Source organism: Anomalospiza imberbis, chromosome 3 (genome assembly GCF_031753505.1).
Source record: "Anomalospiza imberbis isolate Cuckoo-Finch-1a 21T00152 chromosome 3, ASM3175350v1, whole genome shotgun sequence".
NCBI lineage: Eukaryota > Metazoa > Chordata > Aves > Passeriformes > Viduidae > Anomalospiza > Anomalospiza imberbis.
Window position 1 is genome coordinate 35,944,283 of NC_089683.1, and position 26,786 is coordinate 35,971,068.

At 37.6% G+C, this 26,786-nt stretch overlaps 1 protein-coding gene and 1 long non-coding RNA gene across 4 annotated transcripts in view; one reads left to right on the forward strand and one right to left on the reverse strand.

Moving 5' to 3' along the window:
* The window catches only part of LOC137470529 (uncharacterized), a 250,412-nt gene that overhangs the window by 151,021 nt on the left and 72,605 nt on the right, over positions 1-26,786 (reverse strand). The window lies entirely within an intron of this gene.
* Positions 1-26,786, forward strand: part of ZNF292 (zinc finger protein 292) — a 50,487-nt gene that overhangs the window by 2,394 nt on the left and 21,307 nt on the right. Inside the window, exons 1-4 of one of the 3 annotated variants that reach the window (XM_068183997.1) lie at positions 6,405-6,772; positions 24,552-24,706; positions 25,186-25,264; positions 26,602-26,737. In XM_068183997.1, coding sequence (XP_068040098.1) covers positions 6,668-6,772; positions 24,552-24,706; positions 25,186-25,264; positions 26,602-26,737 — 475 coding nt within the window. In that variant the 5' untranslated portion in view covers positions 6,405-6,667. Of the gene's footprint in view, positions 1-6,404; positions 6,773-24,551; positions 24,707-25,185; positions 25,265-26,234; positions 26,373-26,601; positions 26,738-26,786 lie in introns of those variants that run through there. The other 2 variants (XM_068183996.1, XM_068183998.1) reach the window with 2 other exon arrangements.

Here is a 26,786-nt window from a genome sequence, read left to right on the forward strand (position 1 = left end):
TAAGATCTGTTCACCTGTGCTTGTGGTGCCAGAATACTTATCCAGCCTCTTCTCCAGGTTTTTATCCTTTATTTGGGCTAACACTAAATAGTATTCATGATTCAGAGAGTAGGCTTAGCTGCTTAGTTTGCACTGCATGACACAGGTTGTAGAAAAACCATGTAATATAAAAACCATCTCAGAAGTCTCTTTCAAATAACAGTTTAAAGGTATCTGACATGCTTTCTAGAATGAAGTCTTTGAAAATACATGCATGAAAGAAGGCTTTGGGCAAATATATGAAACTGAGAGTTGTTATTTATTATATATATAAATTGAATATATATCACTTATTTATATCTTGGGTCTAGAAGCTCAGTAATGAAGTAATATCTTAGTATTTCTCTCAGTATGATTTCACTTGATTTTTTTTTTCCTTCATGCTTAGGTTCTATTCATGTAATAATTGCACAGATCTTGGAAGGTCTGGTGTCCTTGTTTTGTTTTGCCAGGTAGTTACTCTGGAGCGCAGCAACCACCTAACTTGCTGCCATAAATTAACTTTTTTTTTAATGAAGTGGGTAACAGTATTCAAGAAATAATCTTATTTTCAAATTGATGGAAACTAAAGAATGTGGAGTAAAGCATGGAAAGATCCTTAGGTTCAAAGGCAAATAAAGGATTTAAGTATTCTGTTCTTATTAAATGAAGTGGGAGCTGTACAGCCAAGTCCTTTGTCTGGTTTTGAAATACCTCAGTTTGAAATATTTTATTGTTTATAACCCAACAGTGTACAGCAACTCTTAAAAACACAGAAAAACAAGACCCTTGTACCTTGATGGAAAATGTTGTAGACCTGTTTTCTTCTCTTGTAAGAATGAAGTTTACTTTGATGTATTTTATACGCAGCATTTCATTAGCTATAAATATGTTTGTGTGTTGCTGCTGATTGCTCTGTGAAACAGTGCAATTATTCTTAAATTTTGAGGGGATTATAGACTGGACCTTAATCCTGTACCAGATCTGTGTGATTGTAGTTCTGTTCTCCATTGTCAGCCTGCAGTAGAGAGCATTATTTTTATTGTTATCAAGTGGAATTCACATCCATATCGGTATATGTAAAATGGTTTTTTAATTGTGAGTTGTGCTCTTCTGTTGGAATTCAGTAATGAGCAAATCCTTGACAAACGGTTATGTTTTCAAAAACTATAAGAGTGCAGACTGTGGCAGACAAAACAAGTATCTTCAACTGTAGTGACTAAAAATTGCAAGTGTAAATTTTGTAAGAATTCAGAATGATCTGAAGATTGCTGTTCTTGTCACCATGTGGTGGCTGATTAGATTATTTTCAGACTTGGCTCTTAAAGGTGACCAGTTGTTTGTATTCAGTTGGAGAAGACCAAAATGTATGTTCGGGTTTTTTGTGCTTGGGAGCTAGGTGAATGTGCTGCTGTTGGGTATATCAGAGCTCCTCACTAGGGGCTGTGTTCCTTTCTAGTTGTCATTACGCAGTGTACCCCATTTTAAAAAATTTGTTTTGTATAAATAAAAACAGATTGCAGACTGGTAACAGATTTTCTGTTGTCACTAGGTGGTTGTGAAATCTTTGTGGTGCTTCTACCTCTTCTGACTGTTTTTCTGTAGTTGACATGTTTTGAGTCTTCCCTCCTTCGTTATTTTGACACGTCATCTCTTTCCCAAATCTGCCTCTAAGGGTTGGTTTTTTTCCTCTCCTGCTGCACTTTGTGGTACAAATTCTCCAAAAGTGTAAAGCAGTTAGATTTGTTCTACTAATGTGCAAGTTGTGAGCAAAAAGTGGCCTGTATTATAAGCGTAAGATACTATTTGGATGGTTGTGTGGCCTTTCCTCAATGACTTTGTCTGCACTTCTGGTTCATTTCTTGGTTGTCTTGTCATGTCTGTCTGTTATGAGAAAGATCATGTATTAAAACTGTGCTTAGCTGTTAGTAGACACATTAATATCCTTCTAGTGTTGGCAGTTTACCCAGTAGTAACCCAGAATCTTCTTAATACTCGTAGCAGAAAAGGTGAAATAATGATAGAAAAACGGAAGGGAATGAAAATTTTTGGGCATTTCAAAAGACGCCCCAAAACTTCTTATAAAGAAAAATCTGTTTTAACTGAGCTGGCTGTACAGTTTGTTCCTACTGTTTTAAACTGGTTTTTACCATGTGTTGAGGTTCTAGTGAAGTATTAGGACCTTGTGGTCTTATCCTATTTTTTTTGGGTTGTGCTGTCATGCTAGAGTACATCTTGGTAATATTCAGGGATATGTAATCTAAGATATCCCTCCTAAAAGCAGACCTGCATGTCTCTACATAAAAATATATTTATTATTATTATTACGTATTTGGAATCACTGTACAGTACAAGTTTTTGCTAATTATTTGTTTCTGTTGGAGGTTAGTCTTGTGTTTTCTCTTACAGATTCTCCTATTAGTCTTACTTTAATTGGCATTCAGTTTTTATACCTCACAGACTTGACAGCTTTCTGGTGCTGTCACCTTCTTCAGTTATCATTACCTTCCTCACTTTTAATCTCTGTATTCTCAACTTCCTCTTCAGACCCAAGATGACAGAAATAATCTTCAGTTCTGTCCATACAATTTGAAATAAAGCATTTCTTAAACTTTTTACTTATATGTTCTGGATTTATCCAAACCCAGAGTCTGTATTAATCTAATGACAAGGAAGTGTTTCAGTAGGCTGCTTTATTTTTTCCTGCAGGAATTAGAGTGTGATCCCTTGCCAGGAGTAATTCTGTGTCTAAAGACCTCAACAGCCTGTGAAGGATGTTTTTTTGCTATTTCATTGAACACCTGCAGTTGTGATGTGACCATAAGATTAGCGTTCACTGATGGTGAGAAACACCACCAGCAAAATGTCAGGTGCCTTTTTAATATAAGTAAGAAGACATTTCCTGTTTTCTTAATATCATACCTGATTTCTTACTCCAGACAACTTTTATCAAACTCTTCACTGAGTGAATAGGTAGGTGTTCATCTTAGATTTTTCTTTAGCTCAACAGCTAGTAGTGATGTTTACATAATACAGGCACAAACTGGTGGAATGTAATTGTTGGTAAGTTGATATTTTTTGAGCTTTCAGTTCAATTATGTCCTGTCTAATCAAGTCTGTCTCTCTTCTTTTGGTAATGCATGGATTCCATAGCTTCTACTTCTTTGAGTAAAAAGTGTTTTCTGTTGAGTCCAGTGAATGATTTTTACACTGAGGTAACACTTAAAAGTTTCTGTTACTATATTTCTGTCTTTACACATTTGGCTCTACCATTCCGTGTTGCTTCTGGTGTCACAGTTCCTATTTTTTTATAAATACATTACCATGAGTGCAGGATTCATCATAACTTATAATACTTAATTTTACTTTCATACTTGTGACCTCCAGATGTTCTGCTATTCAGGGAGAGATGTACAGCTGCCAGAAATTGCAAGGAATCTGATAAAATATAGTACACCACACAGATTCCCAAGTGCATCGAGAGAAACACCTGCCACCACTGTGATGTCATGCAGACTTTCAGCTGCCTCAGGCATTTTTGTGCTACTGCATCACTGTGAGACCTTCCATGTCAAACAGTCACATTATCTCTTTGGGGAGGTGGATAGAAGCAAAACCCTCTGATTTTTTTATTTTTTTTTTTTACTAAACTACATGGAGTTGGGGAAATGGTCTTGCTGTCAAATAAAACAGTATGTGTACCTATCCAGTTAAAATGTGCATCAAAAATAATTAGAAGAAAGCACTCTCGCTGTTTAGGGTAAATCTAATGAGTGAGCATAAATGTTCTAAGCCTTGTCCTCAATAATGGCATCAAGCCCCGGAATCATACTAGATTGGAGCATGTCTTTGTTAGAACTTTTGAGATGTGTACTATAAGGTTTTATTACTAAATTTTCCTGTATTGAAGTAACCCAGGTAGACCATGATTCCAAAGCAGCATTGATTATTGGTAGGCCATAGCTATGAATGCTTGTTTAATTTCTTCTCAAAACTATCCATTGAAAAAGATTAAAAAAAATCTCTCTGCGTAATACATCTCAGTTCAGTTTTCTTTGCCTTCAGTAATTTCTTCTGCCTGCCCTTGCAGAACAACTTAATACCTTGTTGCAGGTTAAGACTATTGTGATTTATTTATCCCATGTAGATAATGAAAAGTAGCATATTCTCTTTCTGTTGGAATCACCTCTTATATTTTCAATGCTATTTTCAGTTCTTTTCTACTTTTTACTTTTGAGAACAGTTTTTGCAGTTCTTGATGTTAAATTTTTCCTATTTCCCCCCTTCCTTTTTACTTTGTTGCTATATCCTTCGAATGTATGGGATTTTTGGAGTTCTTAATTGCAGGGAAGGTAGCAATCTAATAAGAATTTGGTAAGAAGGTGACAGTCTATGTAAGACTTAGGATTTAACTTGAAACGTTTTTTCCTTCTGAGTGCAAATATGCAAGAGAAAAGCGGTAGTTCTCTGAAGCTAACAAATTAAGGCAGTTAAGAAGATGACAAAACATAAGTTTTGTAAGTAATTTCTTTCCATGTAAGTTCAGCAAATAGATACTTGGTTTCATAGTTACCCTGATACATGTATTTTGCAGAGTTAAGTTACTTGATGCTTTTACTGAGGTTACAGAGAAAACCTCTTCTATCAGCAAACAACCATTTCTCTAGGAAACACTTCTAGTGAAAAGTTAATACTCACAGGTCAAAACTTTTTAATAGGTGTTTTTAAAAGGCCTCCATGCATATCCTTCTGCAATTATAATACAGTGTGTTTATTTCTGTAGTTTTCATGAGGGAAATTAGCATGAGGTTCTTAGGCCACCTGCTTCTTTACAGTGATGTACAACAATTTTAGTTTAAATAACAGGTAAACAGTATGGCTTGAAACTGTCTTTTGAGATAGTTTCATTAGGTCTGTGCTTTTGCATTGGTTTGCAACTTAATGTGTCATGTTTTAGGAAGTATGAAAGTCTTTCTTTTTTTAGAGGTATGAAATATTTTCTTCTGTTTATCTTTCTAAATATGGGTTAAAGACAACTCCATGGTATTATTTCTCAGGTCTTTCATCTCTATGGATGAAGTACACTGCTTTAATTTGTGAAGAGTTAATCTAATAACACCTAGTATTTGGCAGAACAAAGACTTTCAAAAAGCAGATATATGGAATGTCAAAAAGGCAGTGGAGCGTTATAAAATTATTCTCTGAAAGTAGACCTGGTCCAGTAGGTAATTGGACCAAACTTGCAAAAACGTGTGCTTGTTCTTGGTAAAAATAGTTTGATCAAATGTCTTTTCCATCTCCTCTTCTGTAACTGTTGTACAGTCTTCTGGTATACAATATTTCTAGCTTTATGATTTCCTGTATGTAGGTAAAGTAAATTAAACATTCATCAGAGAAATAGGTAAATCCTGTGCTAACTGATGTAGCTCTCACTTGATTGTTAGTCATTCTGAGCTAGCATACAGTTCTTTGTTCTTATAGGAACTCATGTTATATGGACAGCTACCAAAGCTCCATCCATTTTCAAGCACTGCCTCCTGGCTTTCATGTTCTCCTAACTGCTGGACAGGTGCATTTGTTGCTTTGAGAACCTTAACTCCTTGAAGTAAAATTGTTTAGGATAGAAACTAGTCTTTATTTGTAACTCTCTGTTGTCTTTTGGATAAATAGAGCAGTTTTCATTTGAGCTGGTGTAGCATACTCAGTGCTCTGTATATTAAAAAAAAAAACAAAGGGAAAAAAAAAACCAAAAAAAACCAAACCAAAAAAAAAAACAAAAAAAAAAAAAAAAAAAAAAACAAAAAAAAAAAACCAAAAAAAAAACAGAATTTGGAAGGATTCCTCTTCTGTTTTTCAGAATGATGGAGAGAATGGGTTCTGTAGAGTAGAAAAATCCTGTTTGGTATTTGTATATCTAACAGACCAAATATTGTTTTGTGAATTGGTAAAGTGCATTCAGTGATCGGGCATTAAATCATGCATAAGGAGTTCCTCAGTCTTGTGATTCATAGAATCATAGAATATTAAGGGGTTGGAATGAAACTTAAAGATCATCTAGTCCTAACTCCCCCTTGCCATGGACAGGGACATCTCCTACTAGAACAGATTGCTCAAGGCCTTATTCAGCCTGGCTTTGAACAGTGCCAGGTTTGTGGCATCCACAGCCTTCCTGGGCAGCCTGTTCCAGTGTCTGATTACCCTCACAGAAAAGAATTTCTCCCTAATATTTAACCTAACCTTCCCTGATTTCAATTTGTACCCGTTACTCCTTGTGCTGTCACTACAGTTCCTGATGATGAGTCCCTCTGGATTCCCTGTAGGCCCCTTCAGATACTGGAAGGTTGCTATGAGGTTTCCACACAACCTTCCCTTCTCCAGGCTGAGTAGCCCCAACTTTCTCAGCCTGTGTTCATAGGGAAGGTGCTCCAGTCCTCTTGTCAACTTCATGGCCCTGCTCTGCACTTGCTCTAACAATTCCATGTCCTTCTTATGTTGGGGACCCAGAATTGGATGCAGTACTGTGGATGGGGTCCCACAAGAGCAGAATAAAGGGGAAGAATCACCTCCTTTGACCTGCTGGCCATGCTCCTTTTGATGCAGCTCAGGATTCCCTCTGGCTTTCTGGGCTGTGAACTCACACTGCTGGCTCATGTTGTCTTTCTTCAACCATCTCACCCAAGTCTTTCTCTGCAGGGCTGCTCCCAATCACTTCTCTGCCCAGCCTGCCAGTGTGTCTGGGATTGCCCCGACCCAGGTAGAACCTTGCACCAATAGCACCTCTTTGCTGAACTCCATGAGGTTTGCACAGCCCTCATCTCCATCCTGTCAGGGTCCTTCTGGGTGGCATCCCTTCCCTCCAGCACGATGACTGCACCACACAGCTTGGTGTCGGCAGCAAATTTGCTGAGGATGCTCTTGGTCCCACTATCGTGTCACCAGCAAAGATGTTGAATCAGCCCCAGTACTGACCCCTGAGGGGCACCACTAGTCTGTGTGTGGACAATGAGCTGTTAACCACAACTCTTTGCATGTGGCCATCTGCGGGGTCTGTTGTTGTCAGGCCTCACCCCCTGGTTGGGGTGGCCCGGAAAGGTCACCCCAACCTGAGCTTCCAAAGAAAGACTCAGTAGTCTTCAGTCGTCCGGTCTCAAGGTAGTTTATTGTGTGTTATCTAAAAGATTTCTCCCTGAGCTGCTGCGGTCCATCCAGCAGTCAGGCAAAGGCACACTCCAACACCAGGGGGCTGGTGCCCGCTTTTATATCATATATTACGTATTAGATGTTTACCGTTTTTCCCCAATGCCTATCACCTATACTGAATAGTGACTTTCTACTCTAAACCAATCTGTGAATGCCAACATCACCAAGAACGTGGAGGTTAGGAAGAAGAAAGAAAGAGGACAGGGCACACCCAAATCCCTCCATCTTAGAACTTCTGACCCCCATGTACAAAACTCAGACCCCTCTGTACAAGGCCTAAAACCCCCCTGTACAGCACTCAAAAATTCTTCCTTTCACTTTGTGACTACTTCTACTATAATATCTAAACTTTTGTGATTTCTTGTTCTTCCAGCAAAGTTGGTAAATTGTTCCATGGATCAAGTTCAAAGCCACAGGGGTCTGTGGCTGCATTCCAGGGTCTCAAATGCTTTTGACCTGGGCCTGGAACATCCAAGAGAGTCCAAGGGACATTCTGGGTTCCGACAGCCATCCAGCCAGTTCTTTATCCACAGTGTGGTCCATCATGCCTCTCCAATTTGGAGACAAGCGTGTCAGTGCAGCAGAGCATCAAACACTACTTATTCGAGGTTGCTTTGGCCCTGTCCCACCAATGCTGGTCCTGTAACAGAGTATGTGTTTCAGGAGCCTCTTAAAATATACTGGTTTATAACAAAGGGATCACAAGGATGGGTACAAGAAGAGATTAGATGTTCAGAATCACAAAAGACACAATCTGAACTAATTTTTTTTTTAATCATTGGAGGGTTGGTCTTATGAAGAGAATTGCAGGGATAAAAAGCAACTTTTGTTGATGACTCTGTAATAGTTAAGATGATAAAACTTCATAATCCCCATTCTACAGATTGGGAACTTGCATAATGTTGTCGTTGAAACTTGTGCAGTGACTGAGCCCTGCTTTTGGATACCCAGCCAGAGTTGGTCATCATGTCAGTGTGACAGCAGGAACTCAAGAGTTCTGCTCAGGTCTATCAATATATTCAGGAGAGGGTATGGCCTTGGCTCCTCTCCCTTCCCACATGTGGACACAGTGACAGTGCTTTGACACTGGTAAAAGGACACTGGTGGTTATTAAACACATGGTAGGTGTTGTCTTGTTCTTTCACCAGAAATATTAATCAGATGGAAGGCATCCTTTCGAATGCCAATTTGACTGTGCTGAGTAGACAAGTTTAAAATGGCAATTGAGTAACCTTTCTAGTGAGGATGAAGATTATCAATTACATTATCATCAGAAGTAGCAGTGGGAGAAGTTGCATTCATCTGATATAGAAGGTTATTACAAAAATGTAATGTAGTTGAACTATAGAGATATTGTAATGTCTCATCACTTGATGAGAGAGCAAGTGTAAGTCACCTATGCTGCAGGAAATGTACATATTTCCAGATTAGACACAGTTATTTCTGGCTGTCTTCCTATTTTTAATCTGCCCATATGCCAGTCTGATAATTAAAAGAATAGGTAAATTAGATTTCCTGGCAGTGGATGAAAGTTTACTGTAATGAACATCCTGCCACATTCATGAAATGCTTGTTTAATAGCCAACTGCTGAATGCTCTTTTTAAGTAAACAGACTAAAATATGAATGTTGGGATGACAACATTGAATTGAGACATGATTGAATATCTGAATAGAGAGAAATGTAGTCTAGAACTATAGCAAGTTCACTTATGTTAAGATGCAAGAGAGAAATTAGATACCAATGACCAGATCAGAAAGAGCCTGTTAAATGCAAAATGTTGAAAGATTAAAGGCAAGCCTAAAGAATGGTAATTTCTGGTACTGTATGTGACAAAGCATGAGGCTTAATGATATTATTTACCGGTGTATTAAATAAGTTATTTGTTCTAAAATAGTTTATTGATGTAACTAGAGGCTCTCCATTAATTTTCTAGGTTTTTCTAGGTCTTTTTCTAAAACTAGCTGGGATTTGAATTCTAAGCAAAATAGTGCCTAAAAAATAATGGGACAAACAGCACCAAGGTAATTTCGCTTTTGGTTTGCCTCTTCCGGTTTAATAATTAGCAAGCTGAACTCCTTCAGTATGTGTTCAGCAAGCCCAGATGAAAAACATGCAAATTGCTTGTGCCTTTTAACTTATATTTGGGGAGAGAAACATCTCTCTGTCAATTAAGAGAAGGTTCTGTGTTTAGTAATTAACTTTCAGTTGTCTCCCTTTCCTGTGGGGTTTTTTTTTTTTTTAAACTTTCTGGGTGATGGTGTATGACATAATTACTACGAGATTTGTAGTCGAGCCCCTCAAGCTGTTCTTCTATTTCTGCTTCTATAGTTGCTGAGTTACTTTTTTTCAAACCTTCCTCCAACATAGACTTTGCCTTAAAAATATAAATACATTTTCCAACAGCATAGTTACGTCTCTTAGTTTTGTATCTGTAAAATGAGGGTAGTGGGTACTTCCCCTCTACTCTGTTATATGCATTAGAGAACAAACCTGAGATTTTTTTGTTGTTGTTGTTGTTATCTGCTTAGTGATGTATAAATAGTTGGATTAGAGGCATGGTTAACTTTTTGTGTTTGTGTGCCAAAGAGTTGGGGTGCTAATGTTCCTAAAAATTGAATTACAACAATAGTTAAATCCTCAAGAAGTCGATAAAGAAACTTACCCTTAAGATCATAACATGGATTCTTGGCACAATTCATCTTAACTCGGGTAGAGACATACAAACCCTGAGAGTTACTGCAAGGAGCTGTAAGAAATCATCAAGGTCATTAACACCTCAGGGGGTGAAATATATGTAGGGAGAGGGGAGTTCAACTACTCGGTGCACTCTTGCATTTTCAGAATTGTTGAAATCTGTTTAGTAATTGCATATTAATGGTAACTAGAGCTGCAATGATTTTTATTTTAAAAAAATCCACAGAAGTGACCTAAGTGATTATTTGAGGAGGATCTCTTTAGGCAAGCGTTATAAAGCAGCTAATGGTAATTCTTACTAACTTTTTATCTTTGTTCAGCTTTCATATTTTCTAATTTTTGTGGAACGATAAAGCACATAATATGTAGTTATGTTAAAAGCTACTGGATATATGTATGAATGTGTAGTGGTTGAACAAACCGAGAAAATGAATCATTCATTGCAGGGTAGTTGGTTACGTTTACTGGATTTCAAAAGTATTCTAATTCTTTCTAACAAATCAAAATTAGTCAGCAAGTAGAATCAGTTCTTTACCAATTACCTGTTCTCTCTTTGTGTTCTGAACTTAACTGTTGTCTCTAAAAAGTCTCCAGGGAGGATAGCTTTCCTTAAGTATGAATACAAGAATAAGTTACTGCGTGTTTTGACTTTTTTGCTGTTTCTGTGAAGCTCCTTTTCTGGTGGAGCTGAGCGTAAAACCTAGATGTGTATTATTTTTTCCAGTTAATTTTTCCAGTTTTGCCACCAAAAAAAAAAAGTTCAGTTATAGATCAGTTATTGTTTTCTGGTTTGATAGATAAGAGTTTAGATTTACTTGATTAGTCTGATAATAAAAAAAAATTAAGAGGATAGTGGGGGGAGAATGTTTATTAAAAACAGGCTTGTAGATGGATAGAGTTTTGTAACATTTTTACAGATTACCTTTAGAACTGTTCAGGAAACTAGTACTTGAAGGTATTTGAGTTTGTTTTCTTTTTTTAAATAACACAAAAAAAATCAGTGCTTACTAAGTGATGGGTATGTACATCAGAGTGCATACCTGTGTATCTGAGTTCTGAAGGTACCAGTAATAAAAACCAGTGCTACCTTGTGGGTGGTACTTCAAATACAGGGGTGAGTCAGGTAGGAATCTTTTTATATTTTCCTTCATTGGGTGGACTTTTTTTTTGCCTGTGGAAGGAGAAGCACTGTTATACAGACAAGAGTATGAAAATATAGTTGCTCATACAGTCTAATAAAACTTGCTTTTAGTGTTCTGAAATTCTCTCTTCAGTAGATGAATGAGATAGTGGTTGAAAGAACAGTTTTAGAAGATATGTGTGAACCAAAAGAGTGAGTTCCTATATGTTAATACTCTGGATCAGACACAGGGTTTGCTTTGAAAGTGATCTGATCATCCCTGTTAGCACACTTCTTTCTACATTGTGGAACAGCTTTGTTGTGTGGAAATTGTAATGTCTTTTGGATGAAACTAAGCCAGAAGCAGTGCTCCAGAAGCAGTTGCAGGCAGTCTACTTCAGCTGCTAATGGGTATCCAGTTAGTGGAACCAGCTGAATGCCAGTCTGAAATACGACCACTTGTGATGGGTTCATTGGAGACTTGGGTTCTCAGAACCCTCTTTTCTGCTGTATTATCCACTCCTTGTGCATTGCAATGGAATGGTGTAGTCATTGTGAGCTTTTTGTGGACCAGAACCTAACTGGCAAACTCAGATTCCGGTTTTGAACTTCATCTCTGAATGAGTCTGTCTTTACTCGCTGATTCAGTACTTGCTAATCTTGACATGACTTTCCCTTGCTTTCAGCTGGAGGGTACAGAAGCCAGTAATGTTAGATGGCTTTGCAAAGTGTGAAAGCAGCTGGAGTTTTCTGTTTGAAGGGAGAGGAATAAAACAGCAAAGACTGGAACTGCAGCCTGTCAGTGGAGGAGTGTAATAGGGAAAAAATTGGATAGCTCTGCACCATGCCTGCAGAAATTGAGAGTGAAAACAATTGCTTAAATACAATCTTGTGTTAAGTGATGGAATTAAGAGTCTGGCTTCAGTCCTCTCTTCTGGGCACAAGTCAATATCTCCATTAGAATTAAAACATCATCATCTGATTCTTCAGTCAAAGGAGTGTTGACTTTCTAGATCTATACTTTGCTTAACAACTTTATTGTGAAATAATTCAGAAGACACATTCAAGTAAAAATAGCATATCAACAACTTAAAATCTTGATAGGTTTTAGAAATCAAAATTGAGTACAATTTGAGATTGATGTTCTTTGATCAGAACCATAATTTAAATAGTACTTGTCCTGTAGAAAATACAGTTGCATTAGATTATGTAATCCACATTTTTGTACAAGCAGTGTACCTGCTGGAGTTTTGCTGTTTGATTCTGGATTGTTTTGTATTATAATAACAAACGCATAAGAGCTAATATTCTTGCAGCACTCGTGTAGCTACAGAATCAAGGTAACAGTGATAAGCCTTGGTAAACAAATACTGAATCAGTTAAGTAGTGCCACTTTTAATTTGCATCATTAAACTGCTTTGGAAATTATTTAGAAGTACAGTGCTTGTTGTTTTGATGTAAAATGGCCTCTCCATGTACAGTTCTAAATAAATAAAAATTGGTTTTGTTGATTTTATTACGGCAAATCTGTGATAGCAGTATTTCAAATGAGTCCTGTTCTGTCTGATGCTTGTGGACAGATTTAAAATATCTGTGTTTTTCTATGCAAGTTTTGTTCCAACCTAAAAATCTGTAAAATAGCCTGTAGGGTATCCCAACTGAAAAACAAAATGGAAACAAGTAATTTATGTTTGAGCTTTTCTGTTGGACACAAAGGTGAAATGAAAGGAAAATAAAGATTGATTATGATCATGGTGATGTGGAGAATGTCTTGATCAGAAGGTTGTCATACCACAGCAAAAGCAATAGATACTCATATTTTTTTCTTCCCTCATTTTCCCCTGTGCATTTTTATTTAGGCAAGGGATGGGGTTTATACTATGGAACCATTTAGTTTACTCTTAAATGCTTTAAAAATCATCTGTTGTAGTATTTGTTTCTAATGACTAATGGTAAAGCCTCACGGGCAATCGGAGGTAGACTTGGTTTAAATTAGACATAGAAGTAAGGGTTTTTTGAAATGCAGAACTAATTCAAGAGATGTTCAACTTTTTGCTTGAATACTTTATTCATTTGACATCTTAGCTGGGTAGTTTGTCCTTGTACAAAGTGAATATAAATGCTGATTGCATCCCAGTGATTCCTTAGCTGCCTCCACGTTTCTCAGATAAGGTGGGAACCTTTCATAGGAACCTTAACCTCGCAGTTTAAAAAAAAAGGAGTTGCAGCAGTTGGCATTTTATGTGGTGAAGGGCTTGTTCTCCATCTTCTGGTAAAACACTGAACAGCAAGGAGGAGAGAAATCACAAAAGTAAAAGATAGTTTTCATCTCTAGAAGCTTCAGATCATCAAAGCTGAGAATAGTTGTAGTGTAACACTGTAAAGATCATTTTTTGGTGTCCCTTTAGGATGTAACTTTGCTGTGGGACTTCACAAAGACATCATCTCGTACTAATGTATTGGTAGGAAATCTTGACTCCAGATATGTCTAAATTTGGATTTCTAATTTATTTTTAGTGTCTCAAATACTTAGTTAAAAAGAGCAGATGTTATAAAGCTATTCTGAATCAGTCTGTTTATTTTCCTTACAGGAGAGATGCATCACAGGCAATGTTGCTGTGTTCACTTAAATTCTGATGGTCTGGAAATGCTTCTTGAAGCAATTCCTTTTTTAGAAGCTGTGAGGACGATTGCCCAGTGCATGGTCTTGTGCTCACTGGTCACACCTGCTGTCATCCTAGTCATCTTTTACTTGAGTTCTTTTATATTGATTTCTTGGGGTGGGGATGATTTTACTATTGCAAACCAGGACTGATGCTCCACATGGAAGGGAGAGATCCGTTCACTTATTTACAGGTTCATTCATAGTTTACCAGTTCAGTTCTTTGACTTTTCATGTGATTTGGTAATGACATTAGCACAGGGCTGGAATTACACAAAAGACTCAAGGCCAGCAGCCTGGCATAGTTTGTAAACTATCATAAATTGACCTTAAAAGTAGACTATTACCAGCTTTCCAGGAATTTGAACAATACTGTCTTCATCTTATGCTCAGTTCTTTAGTAGTTGTAGTAGTCAGTGAGATTATGCTTCAGGCTCACAGTTTTACTCTAAAAAATACAGCTTTCAAAAATTAACTTATCTTGAATGAGATGAATGTTTAGTCTCAGCCCAAGACTCAGTGTAATAGGTTTGTTTCCTACAAAACAACCCAAACAAACAAAAACTTTTTATTCTGCTATTGTAAGGGTCAGAAGATAGCATCAATGCCATGATTATACCTAGCTGCTTGATCAAGAATCCACGTCAAGTCCGCATGTTTCTTGTGTTTCATCTCTTAGGATTCAGGGCCTTTGTCAGGGACTAAGCTGTCTTGCAGTTTCTAGCACTTTCTCCAGTACCCGTGATTTGTTGCCATTCAAGGGCTTGTCACCTCTGCATGCAATTTGAGAATTCTTTTCCTGGCTATCCTAAAAAGACTAGAGAGCATTTCATTCTGTTGTCTTTATTCTTTGAGAGCAGTGTTTTAGTGGCCATTCAGCATTTTTTTACTGCTTTTATAGAGGTGTTTTATTTCTCACTATATTGTTCTGTTCTTGGTCTGAGAAATTTATGCATGTACAATAAATTTATTTATAATAGCTTTATTTTTACATTGCAGTTAAACAATATAATTCACAGATATTTTTCAAAAAAATTTTTGTTCATCTATATTTCATGTAGGTATTTCAGCAGTGAATTTATTGGTATTAAAAAGCACCAGCATATTCATTTCTTTTTAAAAGAAATGTGTTCATCTTGGATATCTCAAAGCAACTGCATAAACCTTTATATATATGAAGTGTTTTTGGAAGTTTCTGTATCTGGTGGTCTATCTGAAACATCAAATTGTAGTGAGACCTCAAAATACTTGGTTACCCTAGTATAAGGATCTGTGCGCACCCTTAATGTGACACCATCTGGGAACTGTGCTTGTGCACAGTTGCCTTGCATGCCTCTGCAATGGAGTGCTGCACTTCTGAGGTTCCTCAGGATTTCCTCTTTAAGGTGTTGGTCCTGGACACAAGGGTTGTCAGTGGGCTTATCTACTGGCAAGATGTGACTGGTGGAGATTCTCAAGGTCGAGCAGAGAGTTGTCTGTGTGCACATTCCAGTACTGTTGAGCAGTACTTGTGGAACCATGGATACTGCAAGAACTTCATTGAATGTTTCATGATGCTCTTAACTCTACTGGGAAAGGAAAGTTCAACCAGCAGTTTCAAATCTGGTTCTGTTTTCTTTTGAGTAATAGTTAAACGTAAGCAGTTAATTGTTGCTTGTTACTACCATACCTGAAAGGTCAACAATGTGAAGAGCATGCATGGGAAATACTTTTTCAGAGAGAAGCAGGTAAGTCAGTTTTCACTTCCCAAACTGCAACCTAAGACTATAGACTGCTTGCGTTAGGATTTGGGGAGGTGTATTTAATTTTACTAATTGGGTTATTTTGGTAATTGAATGGTAGACAGCTCCTTTGGAGAAGAAATGCAGCAGCCAGAAATTTCCTGGGCCTCTACTAGTCAGACTTTTAAATCCAAGTCTTCATTTAGTGATTATCTTCAAGGTGGGGAGATCATTGCAAAAGATGACAAAAATGAAGTACAGAATTATGGAAGGGGGAAAACATTTTTTGGTAGAGATTAGTAAATATCACTTGTCTAAGCTTCAGTAAAATTACTTTTAAAGTGTCAAAAGCAGAAAGATGGCAGTTCAGGAACAAGTAACTGCATAGGGTACAGAATATTGGGATACATTTCCATTTTAATTTCAGTTTAGGTTTAAATTGTAAGAGTCTTACAGCTTACCTTCAGGGCTACACTTAGTTTGTAAAACAAAGAGAGGATTGTGCTGGTAATATGAAACCAGGAGGCATCATCTGTTCTGTTTTCAGGTCAGCATGGCTGCTTTGTCGGTGTTCTTCACATTCAGCAGCAGTCAAATAGCATAGGAAGACTTTCAATAGACACAATCAGTATTTTCATAGTGTTACTGCTCCAGTGTCATGCTTTGCCTGCTTCTCATGGCTCATCATTGCATGTTTTAGTAACTTGCACGTTGACAAGCAAGAGTAAGACTATTACTGTGCATTACATTCTTAAAATACAGCTGTCTATATTTGAAAGGTAGTTCTTGCTCATGTGTAGTATTACACAAGAAATTGGAGGAAGCAAGTGTTTAAATAATTGCAAACAGACAGTAGTGTGGAGCTTTTAAAGGTCAATATTAGAATTACCATTCTCTTTTTGTGCTGTTCTTTAGCTGACCACAGGCACTATATTTAATGACATGAGGGAAATGCATACAGCCTTGTTTTTCCTCAGTTTGCATGGAAAAAGAAAATACCTTCTAGATGATGAGTAGTACTTCAACAGTACGTATGTGGTAGAAACAGTATGTGGTACTATAAAATAGTTCCTTTCACTTTTGTTATATGTATTTAACAGACAATGTCTGGCACTAGATCTGATTTTCTAACACGATCTAATGTAGAAGACAACTTTTCACAAATAACATCCATTTAAATCATATCTCATTCCCCAAGTCTTATTGTCAGATAATACTATTGCCATGGTAAGCTGATTTATTCCTTAAAAAAACCTAAGTTCGTATCTTTCAGGTTATGAACTGACCATTGGTTTAATTCATTCTGTCGTTACAAACTAAATTTAGAGAATTGTCTGGTTTTCAGAGTATCTGAAAAATTACATATGATTTTGATGAGAAAGGTGTACTTTCATGCACTTTTTGGAAAAGGAAAGCTAAAGATTTTGGCAATTGATGTTTTTGAACTAGCTTTGGCAAGAATAATTGTGTGAGATCTTTCCTTATTAGTCTAGTAAACTTGCAGGCTTAAACAAACTTCAGATATTCAAATACTGAAAGAAATCATATCTCTTCCCCTGCTTTTTAATTTCTCTAGGTTATAATCTTGTAAGGAGGAAGAAAATACCACAAATCATTTTCATGTATTGTCTGACCATATGTCAGGGACTGGGAGGTCAAAATTGCTCTTAAGTGAAGGTCAGGTTCATGACCACCTGAGGAACCTGATTGTACAAAATTCATCGCATCATAGCATGGTTTGAGTTGGAAGGGACCTTAAAGATCATCTAGTTCCAAGCCATGGACAGGGATGCCATTCAGCAGATCAGGTTGCACAGGACCCATCCAGCCCAGCCTTGAGCAGTGCCTGGGATGAGGCATCTAGCTTTACCACCTTCTAAGTAAAGAATTTCTTTCTAACATCTAATCTAAACTCAACTGCTTTCAGTTAAAACCATTGCCCCTTGTCCTGTTGCTATCTGCCCATACAAAATTTCTCGCCCCTTCCTTTTTAAGATACTGGAAGGCTGCAGTGAGGTCTCTCCAAAGTCTTTTCTTCTGTATGCTGATCAACCTCAGCTCTCAGCCTTTATTCATAGGAGTGCTGCTCCATTCCTCTGATTATCTATGTTGCCTCCTCTGGAGCTGCTCAGCCAGGTCCATGTCTGTCTTGTGCTGAGGACTGCAGATGCAGCACTCCAGGTTGGGTCTCATGAGGACAGAGTAGAGGGGGAGAATTCCCTCCCTTGACCAGCTGGCCACCCTTCTTATGGTGCAACCCAGGATGCAGTTGGCTCTCTGGGCTGTGACCACACCTTGTTGGCTTATGTTCAGCTTTTTATCCAAGAGAACAGGCAAGTTCTTTTCCTCAGGGCTGGTCTCAGTGAGTTCTTGTAGTTTATACTCACATCTGGGGTTACGCTGACCCATGGGCAGCACCTTGCACTTGGACTTGTTGAACTTCATGATGTTCTTGTAGGCACAGTTCTCAAGCTTGTCCAAGTCACTCTGGATAGAATCCCTTTCTTCTCTTGTGTCAACTACACCATTCAGCTTTTTATCGTCTGCAAACTTGCTAAGGGTACAGTTGATCTCAGTGTCTGGGTCATGGATGAAGATACTGAAAAGCACTGGTCCCAAGATAAAGCCCTCAGGGACACTTAATATATACTGTATGTCTTCTTCCTTTCGGTACCTTTAATCCTAAGCATCCAATTCTAAACCAGTCCAGAGCAGTCAGTGGAACTCTATTTGATTCAAGTGGTTATGTTATCAGGCTCATTACAGTGTACGGCATCTCTCTGCATCTTCCTCTGTATGATGTTACCAAACTCAGGATCTCCAATTCATTTTCATTTCCTCATGATCCATCATCTAGTGGCACAAGCTGCGACTGGTTATTAGAACATACCTGTCACCTTTACAGGGGAGAATCTTAAGTAAAAAAAAATATTCTTAAATCATGTGCATGGTTCATATGGGAGACTTGCTTTACTGGTTTTCTTCAGTTACCCTTTCTTGACTGGAGCCCTCACCTTCCTTTGAAATTCCTGTTCATGATAGCAGAACTGTAGCCATTTTTCACCAGCTTTGAATAAAGCTTGACCTGTTTTCTTGAATCAGGCCATTGGTAGTTCCTCTGAAAGCAGCTGCTCTTTTGTATCAGTTGGTTGTTGGCAGGTACAAGGGGAGCCCTGCCTCTGTGGGAATGCTCCATGGGAACAGCAAGTGGCAGAGTGATCTCACTGAGAAGTGCTGTAGCTCCTGCACCTGCCTGTGTGCATGGAGCTTTGTCATTGCTTTGCTACCTCTGCCACTGTGGAGTTTATTTCATGGAGGGAGTTCCTTCAGCCACTCTTTATGTGCAGCTCCCTAAGACTCATCTCCACAAAATACAAGTTGTGCCAAGCTTGTTGTTTGGACTTTCTCCTGTGTGGATGTGCTTGAAGAAAGTCACTGAAATAAAGGTTTTGCTACTTACTGCAGTTGTTTGAGAGGTGCAACTTACCTGTGTGACCACTGTCTGTCACTTTCCCAGCCTCTTAGTCCTTTGGGTGTAGCAGGGAATGAAAACGACAGTCCCAGGCATGTCCTTACATAAATTTAAGTAAGCTTACCCTTATTCAGGTATGTTCAGGGTAAGAATCTGTTCTTCAGAGCTGAAGAAATGTGTAAGTGTGGACCATACACGTATAACTCCTGGTAACAGTAAATAATGCTGCTTTTAAATATGAAACATATTTTACCACTGCTTTGGTGTGGTAGGGCTAATTTTAGCAAAGAATATTGTTCAGTAAAAGCATCCTCTGGTGGGTGGGTTGCTACAGCAACAGTCTTGTAAGGGGTGTGATAAAGATTGAAAATTGTCCGAATCTTATGTGTGTTTATACATTTTCCACAGTTTAAATCACAGATATAGTGCATTTTTTTATTGTAGAGTCAAGATTATTCCACTTTTGGAGGATTCTTGACTGTGTAAGCTGCTGCTAAAATAAAATGCCTGCTTCAGTCTCAAAAGAGGAACAAAACTTTTGCTGCTGTGCTTGGAATACAGTACTTGGCTTGATTAACAAGCATGTCCCAACTAGGGAGATAAATAACTTAATGAGGCCCAGGGCTGGGGGTAAAATTCTTTCTTTTTATGGTTGTAAGCAGAGCACAACACTGATTCATTAAGCAAAGCAGAATGAATTTGATTTTCTTTGTATAATGGCAGTGCTGTACAGTCTAGAGACATCCAGACAAGGAAATCTGTCATACTAACGAATGTTTTTGAAGGGTGTGGTGGGTGTAAGTCCTTAATATAGTTCATGTAATGGCTTGGAAGTGGCTGATCTATATATATGAGATAAAAATATCACTATTTAATGCTGAAATTAGTGCCACTATGTTATAGTGCAAACTTCTCTTCTTCGTTTTTACAGTGTGTTTGCTGCTTTTAAAAGATGGTAGTAACAGGTCACCAACACTCTGAATACTTTTTGTTAGATGGTGTATTCTCAGAATTTGCTAATCTGTTGATTACATCTATTTTGACTAACTGCTGGTGAACTTCATATCTTAAAAATGAGATTTTATTTGCTTCAATTTATTCTTAATAATCTGAATGTGGATTGTAGTGGTCTTCATTGGACTGTCATAGTTTCTGCCAGTGCTTTTATAGTTCTTCTCTCATACAATTTTCTGGTATTAATGACTACATGGTATTTCTGCAAAGTTCCTGTTTGTCTGGGAGAATTCCTGCTTGGTTCATTCATAATGGGTCCGCAGTCTTCGGTATCCCCCCATGTGCAGATTGGATGGTGATACTGCCTAGCTGGTGGTTCTTTAGCATGCTGACCACCTACCATGAAACTTGGGATCTCCTGATCTTGTTGTTACAGGTCTCAGTGGTCACTTGTCATGTTATGAATCCGTGTCTCTCTACTGAGCCTGTCCGTTTCTTCCTTATGTTCTCGTATTTGCAATGGCAGGTGAAAATATTCTTGATACTCTTTAGTCACACTTCTTAGATGACCAAATGTTTAGTTATATTTTCCTGCCTACTCCTTTTTTCTCACCCCTTTTTCTTCCTCTGCTTCCTCAACACTTTGAGGCACTTCCAGGATATGTTGTCCTTGCTTGGTACCTAGTTTGAAATGTCCTTCATTTACCAAAGCTTACATTAATCTTGTTGTTTGCTGTGGTCTTTTTAAGAGGAGATGGGTAAAAGTAGGTGGGCCACATTCAAAATGAAATTTGCATCAACTAATAACATGGTGTTTCAAGTATTAAAGTGACTTCATGACTTCATAGATAACTTCCTAAATATCAACTTACCTTACTGACCAGTTACTTGGCCAGATTTGGCTATTTATAGGCTAGGGTGTAGCAAGTTTGGACAACCTGGATAAAAGCTGGGTAAAACTGAATGTAGTTTATGCTGTTACTGCCTTGGTCTTATATGCTAGCTACCCCTTGGGAGATTGGTTATTGTTGTGGTTTGGTTTGGGGTTTTTAAAATATATATTTTGTCTAAAAAGAGAAGTATGTTTTTTTCAAATTAATCAGAAAGGGAAGTAATTTTGTGTGACAGTGTTAGTTTTAACTCTTTATCGCCAATTACAAAGCTAATTGTCTGAGCTAAGTAGCATTCCAGACTAATGCAAATAATTTTCCCAGCATATCTATGAATCAATATGAACAGTAAACTATGCTGAATTTCAGATTACCATGTTTGACCCTCTTTTATTCAGTCTCGCCAGCAACTTGTTTTCACATTTTCCCTTTACAGGGAGAATTGTCTTCTAAGCAAGTGTGAAATTGGTTACAGTGTTATACTCTTTTAACAAAAAGCACTTGTGTGGTGTTTTCTCCAGTACGAAAATGCAAGTCATTCCAAAGCACTTAAAAGGAGAAAAAGTTTACTCCATAAGGAAAAAGAATTATATCACTGTGCTTTTTATTTTAAATTTTCTGCAAGTACTGTACCACGAAAGGTGCAATATTGATTGCTCTAGTGAATTCTTAACAAGAAACAACATCAGTTTGAGGAGAGAGGGTTACTTTTACAGGTCTGTGGCATTCATGTAAACTGAAGGTTATGCTATTCGCTCTTTTACTGTGACTATTTATATCAGCTGGACAAAGTGAAGAAGTTATTGCCTTTTCTATCCAAAACACTGCTCCAAGACCCAAAAAGTGAAGAATATAAAGTATACTTTCCTGGGCTAGTTTTTGTTCAGCTTTGCTGTTTTTCCACTAGCATCCTTAAACATGTTTCATGTGACAACTCAGTAATGGAAGTCATAGTACTTCTGGTTATGAGAGTATCAGGACAAAGGGAGGCTTTTAGCTGGAGTTTCTTTCAAGATTCTTTGAAGGCAACTGCTTTGTTCTGGTCTGATTATTCTAGTGCATTGAGCAGAATTGCCAAGTGGTACTGAAATAGTGTTTGCTAATATTGTCATCTTGTTTATCCAGTCCTCCTCTGTTTTTCTAATGTGCTTCATCTCTGTTTTGCTCTTCCTTGATTTCTCTGCCGTGATCTGTGGTGCTTTTTGGCTGCTCTTAGGACAGCGTCAAATTGCTTGTTACAGTAAAATAGACAATATTCCAGTCTGGTTCAAGGTTCCAGGAGGAAGCACTAGATGCTCAGAAGCATCTACTGCTGCAGGAGAGAGAGAGAGTATGTAACTTCTTTACATATTGATTGTGTAGTAAGATCTCCTTTAAAACCAAACCAGGCTTTAATGCAGCACTTTACCAAAACTTGCATATTTCTTACCTGTTATGTCCTTGAATGAGATACCTTTGGGCTTGGTTTTTTTTTTTTTTTTTTTTTTGTGAATATTTATAATGATATATAATGTGATATATAATGTGGTGGTGGTATTGTAATTGCAAATGACCACATGAAGCAGATTTCTGATTCAGTTCAGTATAGCTGACATTCTTTATTGAGAGGATTTATTTGGATATTGTGAAATATAAGAATTTTAAGTATGTTCTTAATATTACCACTGGCTAACTCACTACAGACAGCTAATATAGACAATGCTGAATTTAAGCTTAGCTTAGCAGATTTGAAGACAGGAATAAACCTAGTTTTGTTTTGTCTTGTTTTTTAATATGATGGCTTGCATTTCCACAACAGTTAACATTTGGTTTTCTTACATTCTGATGCATAAACTTGCACCACGTTCCATTTTATCATTTGAGTTTCACTGTATCCCAAACATAGCAAGTTCTTTCAGATAGTTGTACTAATATGTTAGAAATTAAACAAAATTTCAACATTAGATGTTAAATGAGCTGAGAAGCGCTTTGTTCTGTTTCTTGTGCAGGTATGTGGAGGACTCTCTAGCAGAAGAGCTTTGTTGCTCAGAGGGCTCTGATTTTTCCTTAGCAGAACAAACCTTGTCAGAATTGAAACAAAGTTGTCAAAATTAGTTTACTTACAGCTGACCTTAATAAAAAGGAGAACTATGACTTTTGCTAAATGTCCTTGACAGAATGAGCTCTGTAACATGCTTTCACGCTGACAAACCTAGTTTCCTTCCATGAAGTAGGTGGTTCTGCAGACAAGGGATAGTAACAGATGTTTTTCTGCTAGACATCAGCAGGTCCTAGTATCATAATCTCCCACAGTATTCTTATAAACAAAACTTTGAAATAGTCCACTGATTGAAGTGTGGGTCCCAAAGACTTAGTAGTACAAAGACCAGATGGCAGCCACCTACTTGTGGCTTCCTATCAAAGCTCAATACTGGAGCAAATATTCTCTTCTTTATTAGTAAGTGAATGAGGGGACAGAGTGCATCTTCAGCACTTTTGTGGATGATAGTGATTTGGTGGGAGCAAGCAAGGTAAGGGAGAGGTCAGAGAGACTGTTGGGAGGGAGCTCAGCATTCAGGGGGAATGCACTGACATAAGGTGAGCACAAAGCTGGAACGGTGGGAGGGAGTGTATCCCCATGCACCAGTAGAAGCTTGGGACCAGCTCTGGGGCAGCAGCCCAGCTGTTCTCCTGAGCAGCTCCAGTGTGCCCTGGCTGAGCACCTGCTACACTCTCAGCTGTGCAAGCACCAGTTTGAGGGGGATTAATCCCTCTCTTGAGAATCTGTGAGACTGCTTCTCTAGGTACTGGTGGAAGAAAATCCTAATAAATGGAATTCTAAACACTCAGAAACAGGTTGCCCAGAAAGGCTGTAGAGTCTCTGTTCTTCAGGATACACACAGCTCCATGAACATATTCCTCCAGACAATATATTTTAATTGCCCTGCTTTCAGCCAAAACTGCTCTCTCTCACTCTCAACTTTCTGTGTGTTGTGCCCCTCAAGAAGCAAACAGCAAAATTAGTCATTGTAATATGACAGACTCCATGCAACCTGCCATGGTGTAGGAATTAGTTTGCAATCCATCAAGTTACCCTAGGCATGATAGCAGAGGTCCATGGGAGATGTGGTTGGGATGTTGACTGGATACTCTGCCTAAATGTGTGTCTGAGTCCCCTGGCATTGACTGAAATGAATAGAAGTCTTCTGCACTTTGGTTGCTGATGTTTATTTCATCACTCTCATGAGTTTTGGTTTAAAATCACTGTTTGTAGGTATTCATCTGGCAAGTAGGAAAACAATTTTTTTACTAATGCGTTTTTGATGTACAAGTGGTATCTTTAAAATGCATAGAACATATTCCTTTCTGAGCCATGTAAAAATCAATGTCCTGAAGATACCTGTGTCTTCAAGGTGGCAAGGCAGGGGAAAAGTAAAACTGTTCCTGGAAGTAGAAGAGTTAAAATAAAGACTAATACTTTCAAATTTACTTGCTTTAGAAGCTGAACTGTAGAGATGAATGTCTAAAAATGAGTTTTCAGTCCCTTAACTATGATAAGCTCTCCAGGCTTCTGTATTTGGAAAATAGGAATGTAAAATGAATTATATGATGTTACCACAGGGAGGAAGTGTCAGTCATAATGTTTTTATATGATCAGAGAATGATTGTGTATGGAATCTTAAGTGTCAGTTGTTAATGAAACAGTTAATTTTAAGGCAAAAAAGCATGCTTTGAGAATATGTAATTCATATTAAGGAGATCTACTAGTGAGAAATACAAAATTTTAAACTTATATTTGTTCCTGATTTTTGGATTGTTTTTTTCCTTTTTTGAAATAGACTTTGTTGGAATATGCAGAAAAGTGGAAGACATCAGAAGATCCTCTGCCTCTGTTGGAGGTGTACACGGTGGCTATCCGAAGTTATGTTAAAGCACGACCCTACCTTACCTCTGAGTGTGAAAACGTAGCCTTTGTGCTTGAACGTTTAGCACTGTGAGTATGCTTTTTTGGTTACTAAAACCAGTCTGTATGGTATTAACTTTTCATTGCCTAAATGTTTTCCTAATCCAGTTCTCAGCACCTACCTTTCTCATGGTAGATGTTGTATATAAGGGAGAATATCTGGTTGTTGGAATGGAGGCAAGAAAGATTCCTGACCTAGGACAAGCCACCATTCCTGGCTTGAAATGCTTTGCTATTGATCTGCATATTATCTGAAAGTGCATCAATTTGCCCAGACTTTAACAGAGTTGGATGCAATGATGATTTTTTTTATGGTGTCTTGTAGAAAACTTGCTTTTACAGTTTCTGCAAACGTGTTCATGACCTCTTTTTCTTTATGTGTTCAAGGAAGCAAACTGTTTTGTGGCTGGTGTTTCAAACAACTATTTTGGTATTAGAATAAATAATTGTTGATTATAAAATTTCACCATCAAAAATGTCTTCAAATAATATTTCTTTTCGACTTCCAGAAGCTGTATTGAACTTCTACTCTGTCTGCCTCTGGACTTACCTGAAAATAAATGGGAAGAATTTCAGGCTTTTGTACAGGTGAGTTTAGTTCATAAAATAAAGACTGAATAGCTTTTCAGAATGGTTTGGAAATCTAGGGATATGAAGTATGTAGCCTGTCTGTAAGAAGCAAGGACTTCAGCTGGAAATCCTACGTACTCTGCAGTTACTGCTGAAGGTAATATAATTTGTCTGCATGCAGCAGCTGTGGAGAAAAAAAACAGATTATTGAAAGAAAAGTCATGTTTTAAAATATGGTTTACTATTAACACACTTAGAAATGAGATATTATCATGTAAGTAATTCTTTACTATATATGGTTGTATGTTTGAAACTTATGAATGAAAGCTAGTTGATACTGAAGGGTTTTTAGATCTCTCACAGGGCACTGGCTGGTTAAGGTTAGAGCACTGCATTAAAAGAGAGTGTTGGAACAAGTTGTGCTTCTGTGTATTTATCAGAAATATATAGTGGGAGGTCCAGTCTGCAGTTTTCAAAAAAAGAAAGGAGGAGGGAGGAATAAAGAATAATAATGAAAAGACCAGACAGAGTTACCTCAGGATTCACAGCCTAAATAATGTAGGAAGATGAAAGGCTGATTATTTTAGAGTGAATTTTGACTAGTAATTGCCTTATATAAATCAATTCTGAAGAGGTGTGTTTGATGCTGAGGGGTTCCACAGCTGTGAGAGCAGATGGAAAAGTAAAAGAAAAATGAGCTATTTCTTGTTGTTTTAGTGTTTTGATTTTTTTAAGGACCAGTGTAAGTTGTGCATTGCTACTTAAGCCACAGATTTTTGCAGGTATTTGCTCCCAAGTGTAGGTCTGCTCACAGAATTTTTTCTAGTATATAAGTGCAGTGGAAGATATTTTAATTGATTTTAAGACTCCAGACTGTTTCATCACATTTGCATAGAACTATGCAGAGAGATCTTAACAGTTAAAATCTTTTGACATTATAAAAATATTTTTTGTCTTCAGTACATAGCAATTGAGCTGCTGAAGAGTTTGAGAAGATAAAGTTTAGGCATCTGGTACCAGAACAATATGTGGACTAGAGAAATTGCTCGTCTGTTTTTAAAAGAGAGGCCTATTTCAAAATTTAGTTTCAGTAATTTCAGAAGTAGCCCTGTTAATAAATCTCAAGGTGAGTTTGAAGCACTCAGTTGTTTTGGTTTCTCAGCTTATATCTTAGGCAACAGAGGCAAAAGTAAAACCTATATAGGCTGGCTGAATGTTAAGATTGTTTTGTTATACATTTAACTCTCTATCTGGTAAGGTGTTGATTTGGTAACCTAAGATATAAAGGAGTATGAAAGACACATAAATAATGTCTTTTTAAAACAATACCTTGTTTTGTAAAATATATTATTCAGGTGGCTCATAAAAACTTGATGGAAAATGGCAGCCAGGAACTGCACATTTTAACAACACTTACACAAGAGAAGGGAGTGTGGAAGAACCCAGTATTGTGTGGTATTCTGTCCCAGGAACAGTTGGACCCAGATAAAGGTAAAATTTAAAGTTATTTACTTCAATTTTATGGTACGTTAAAATATTA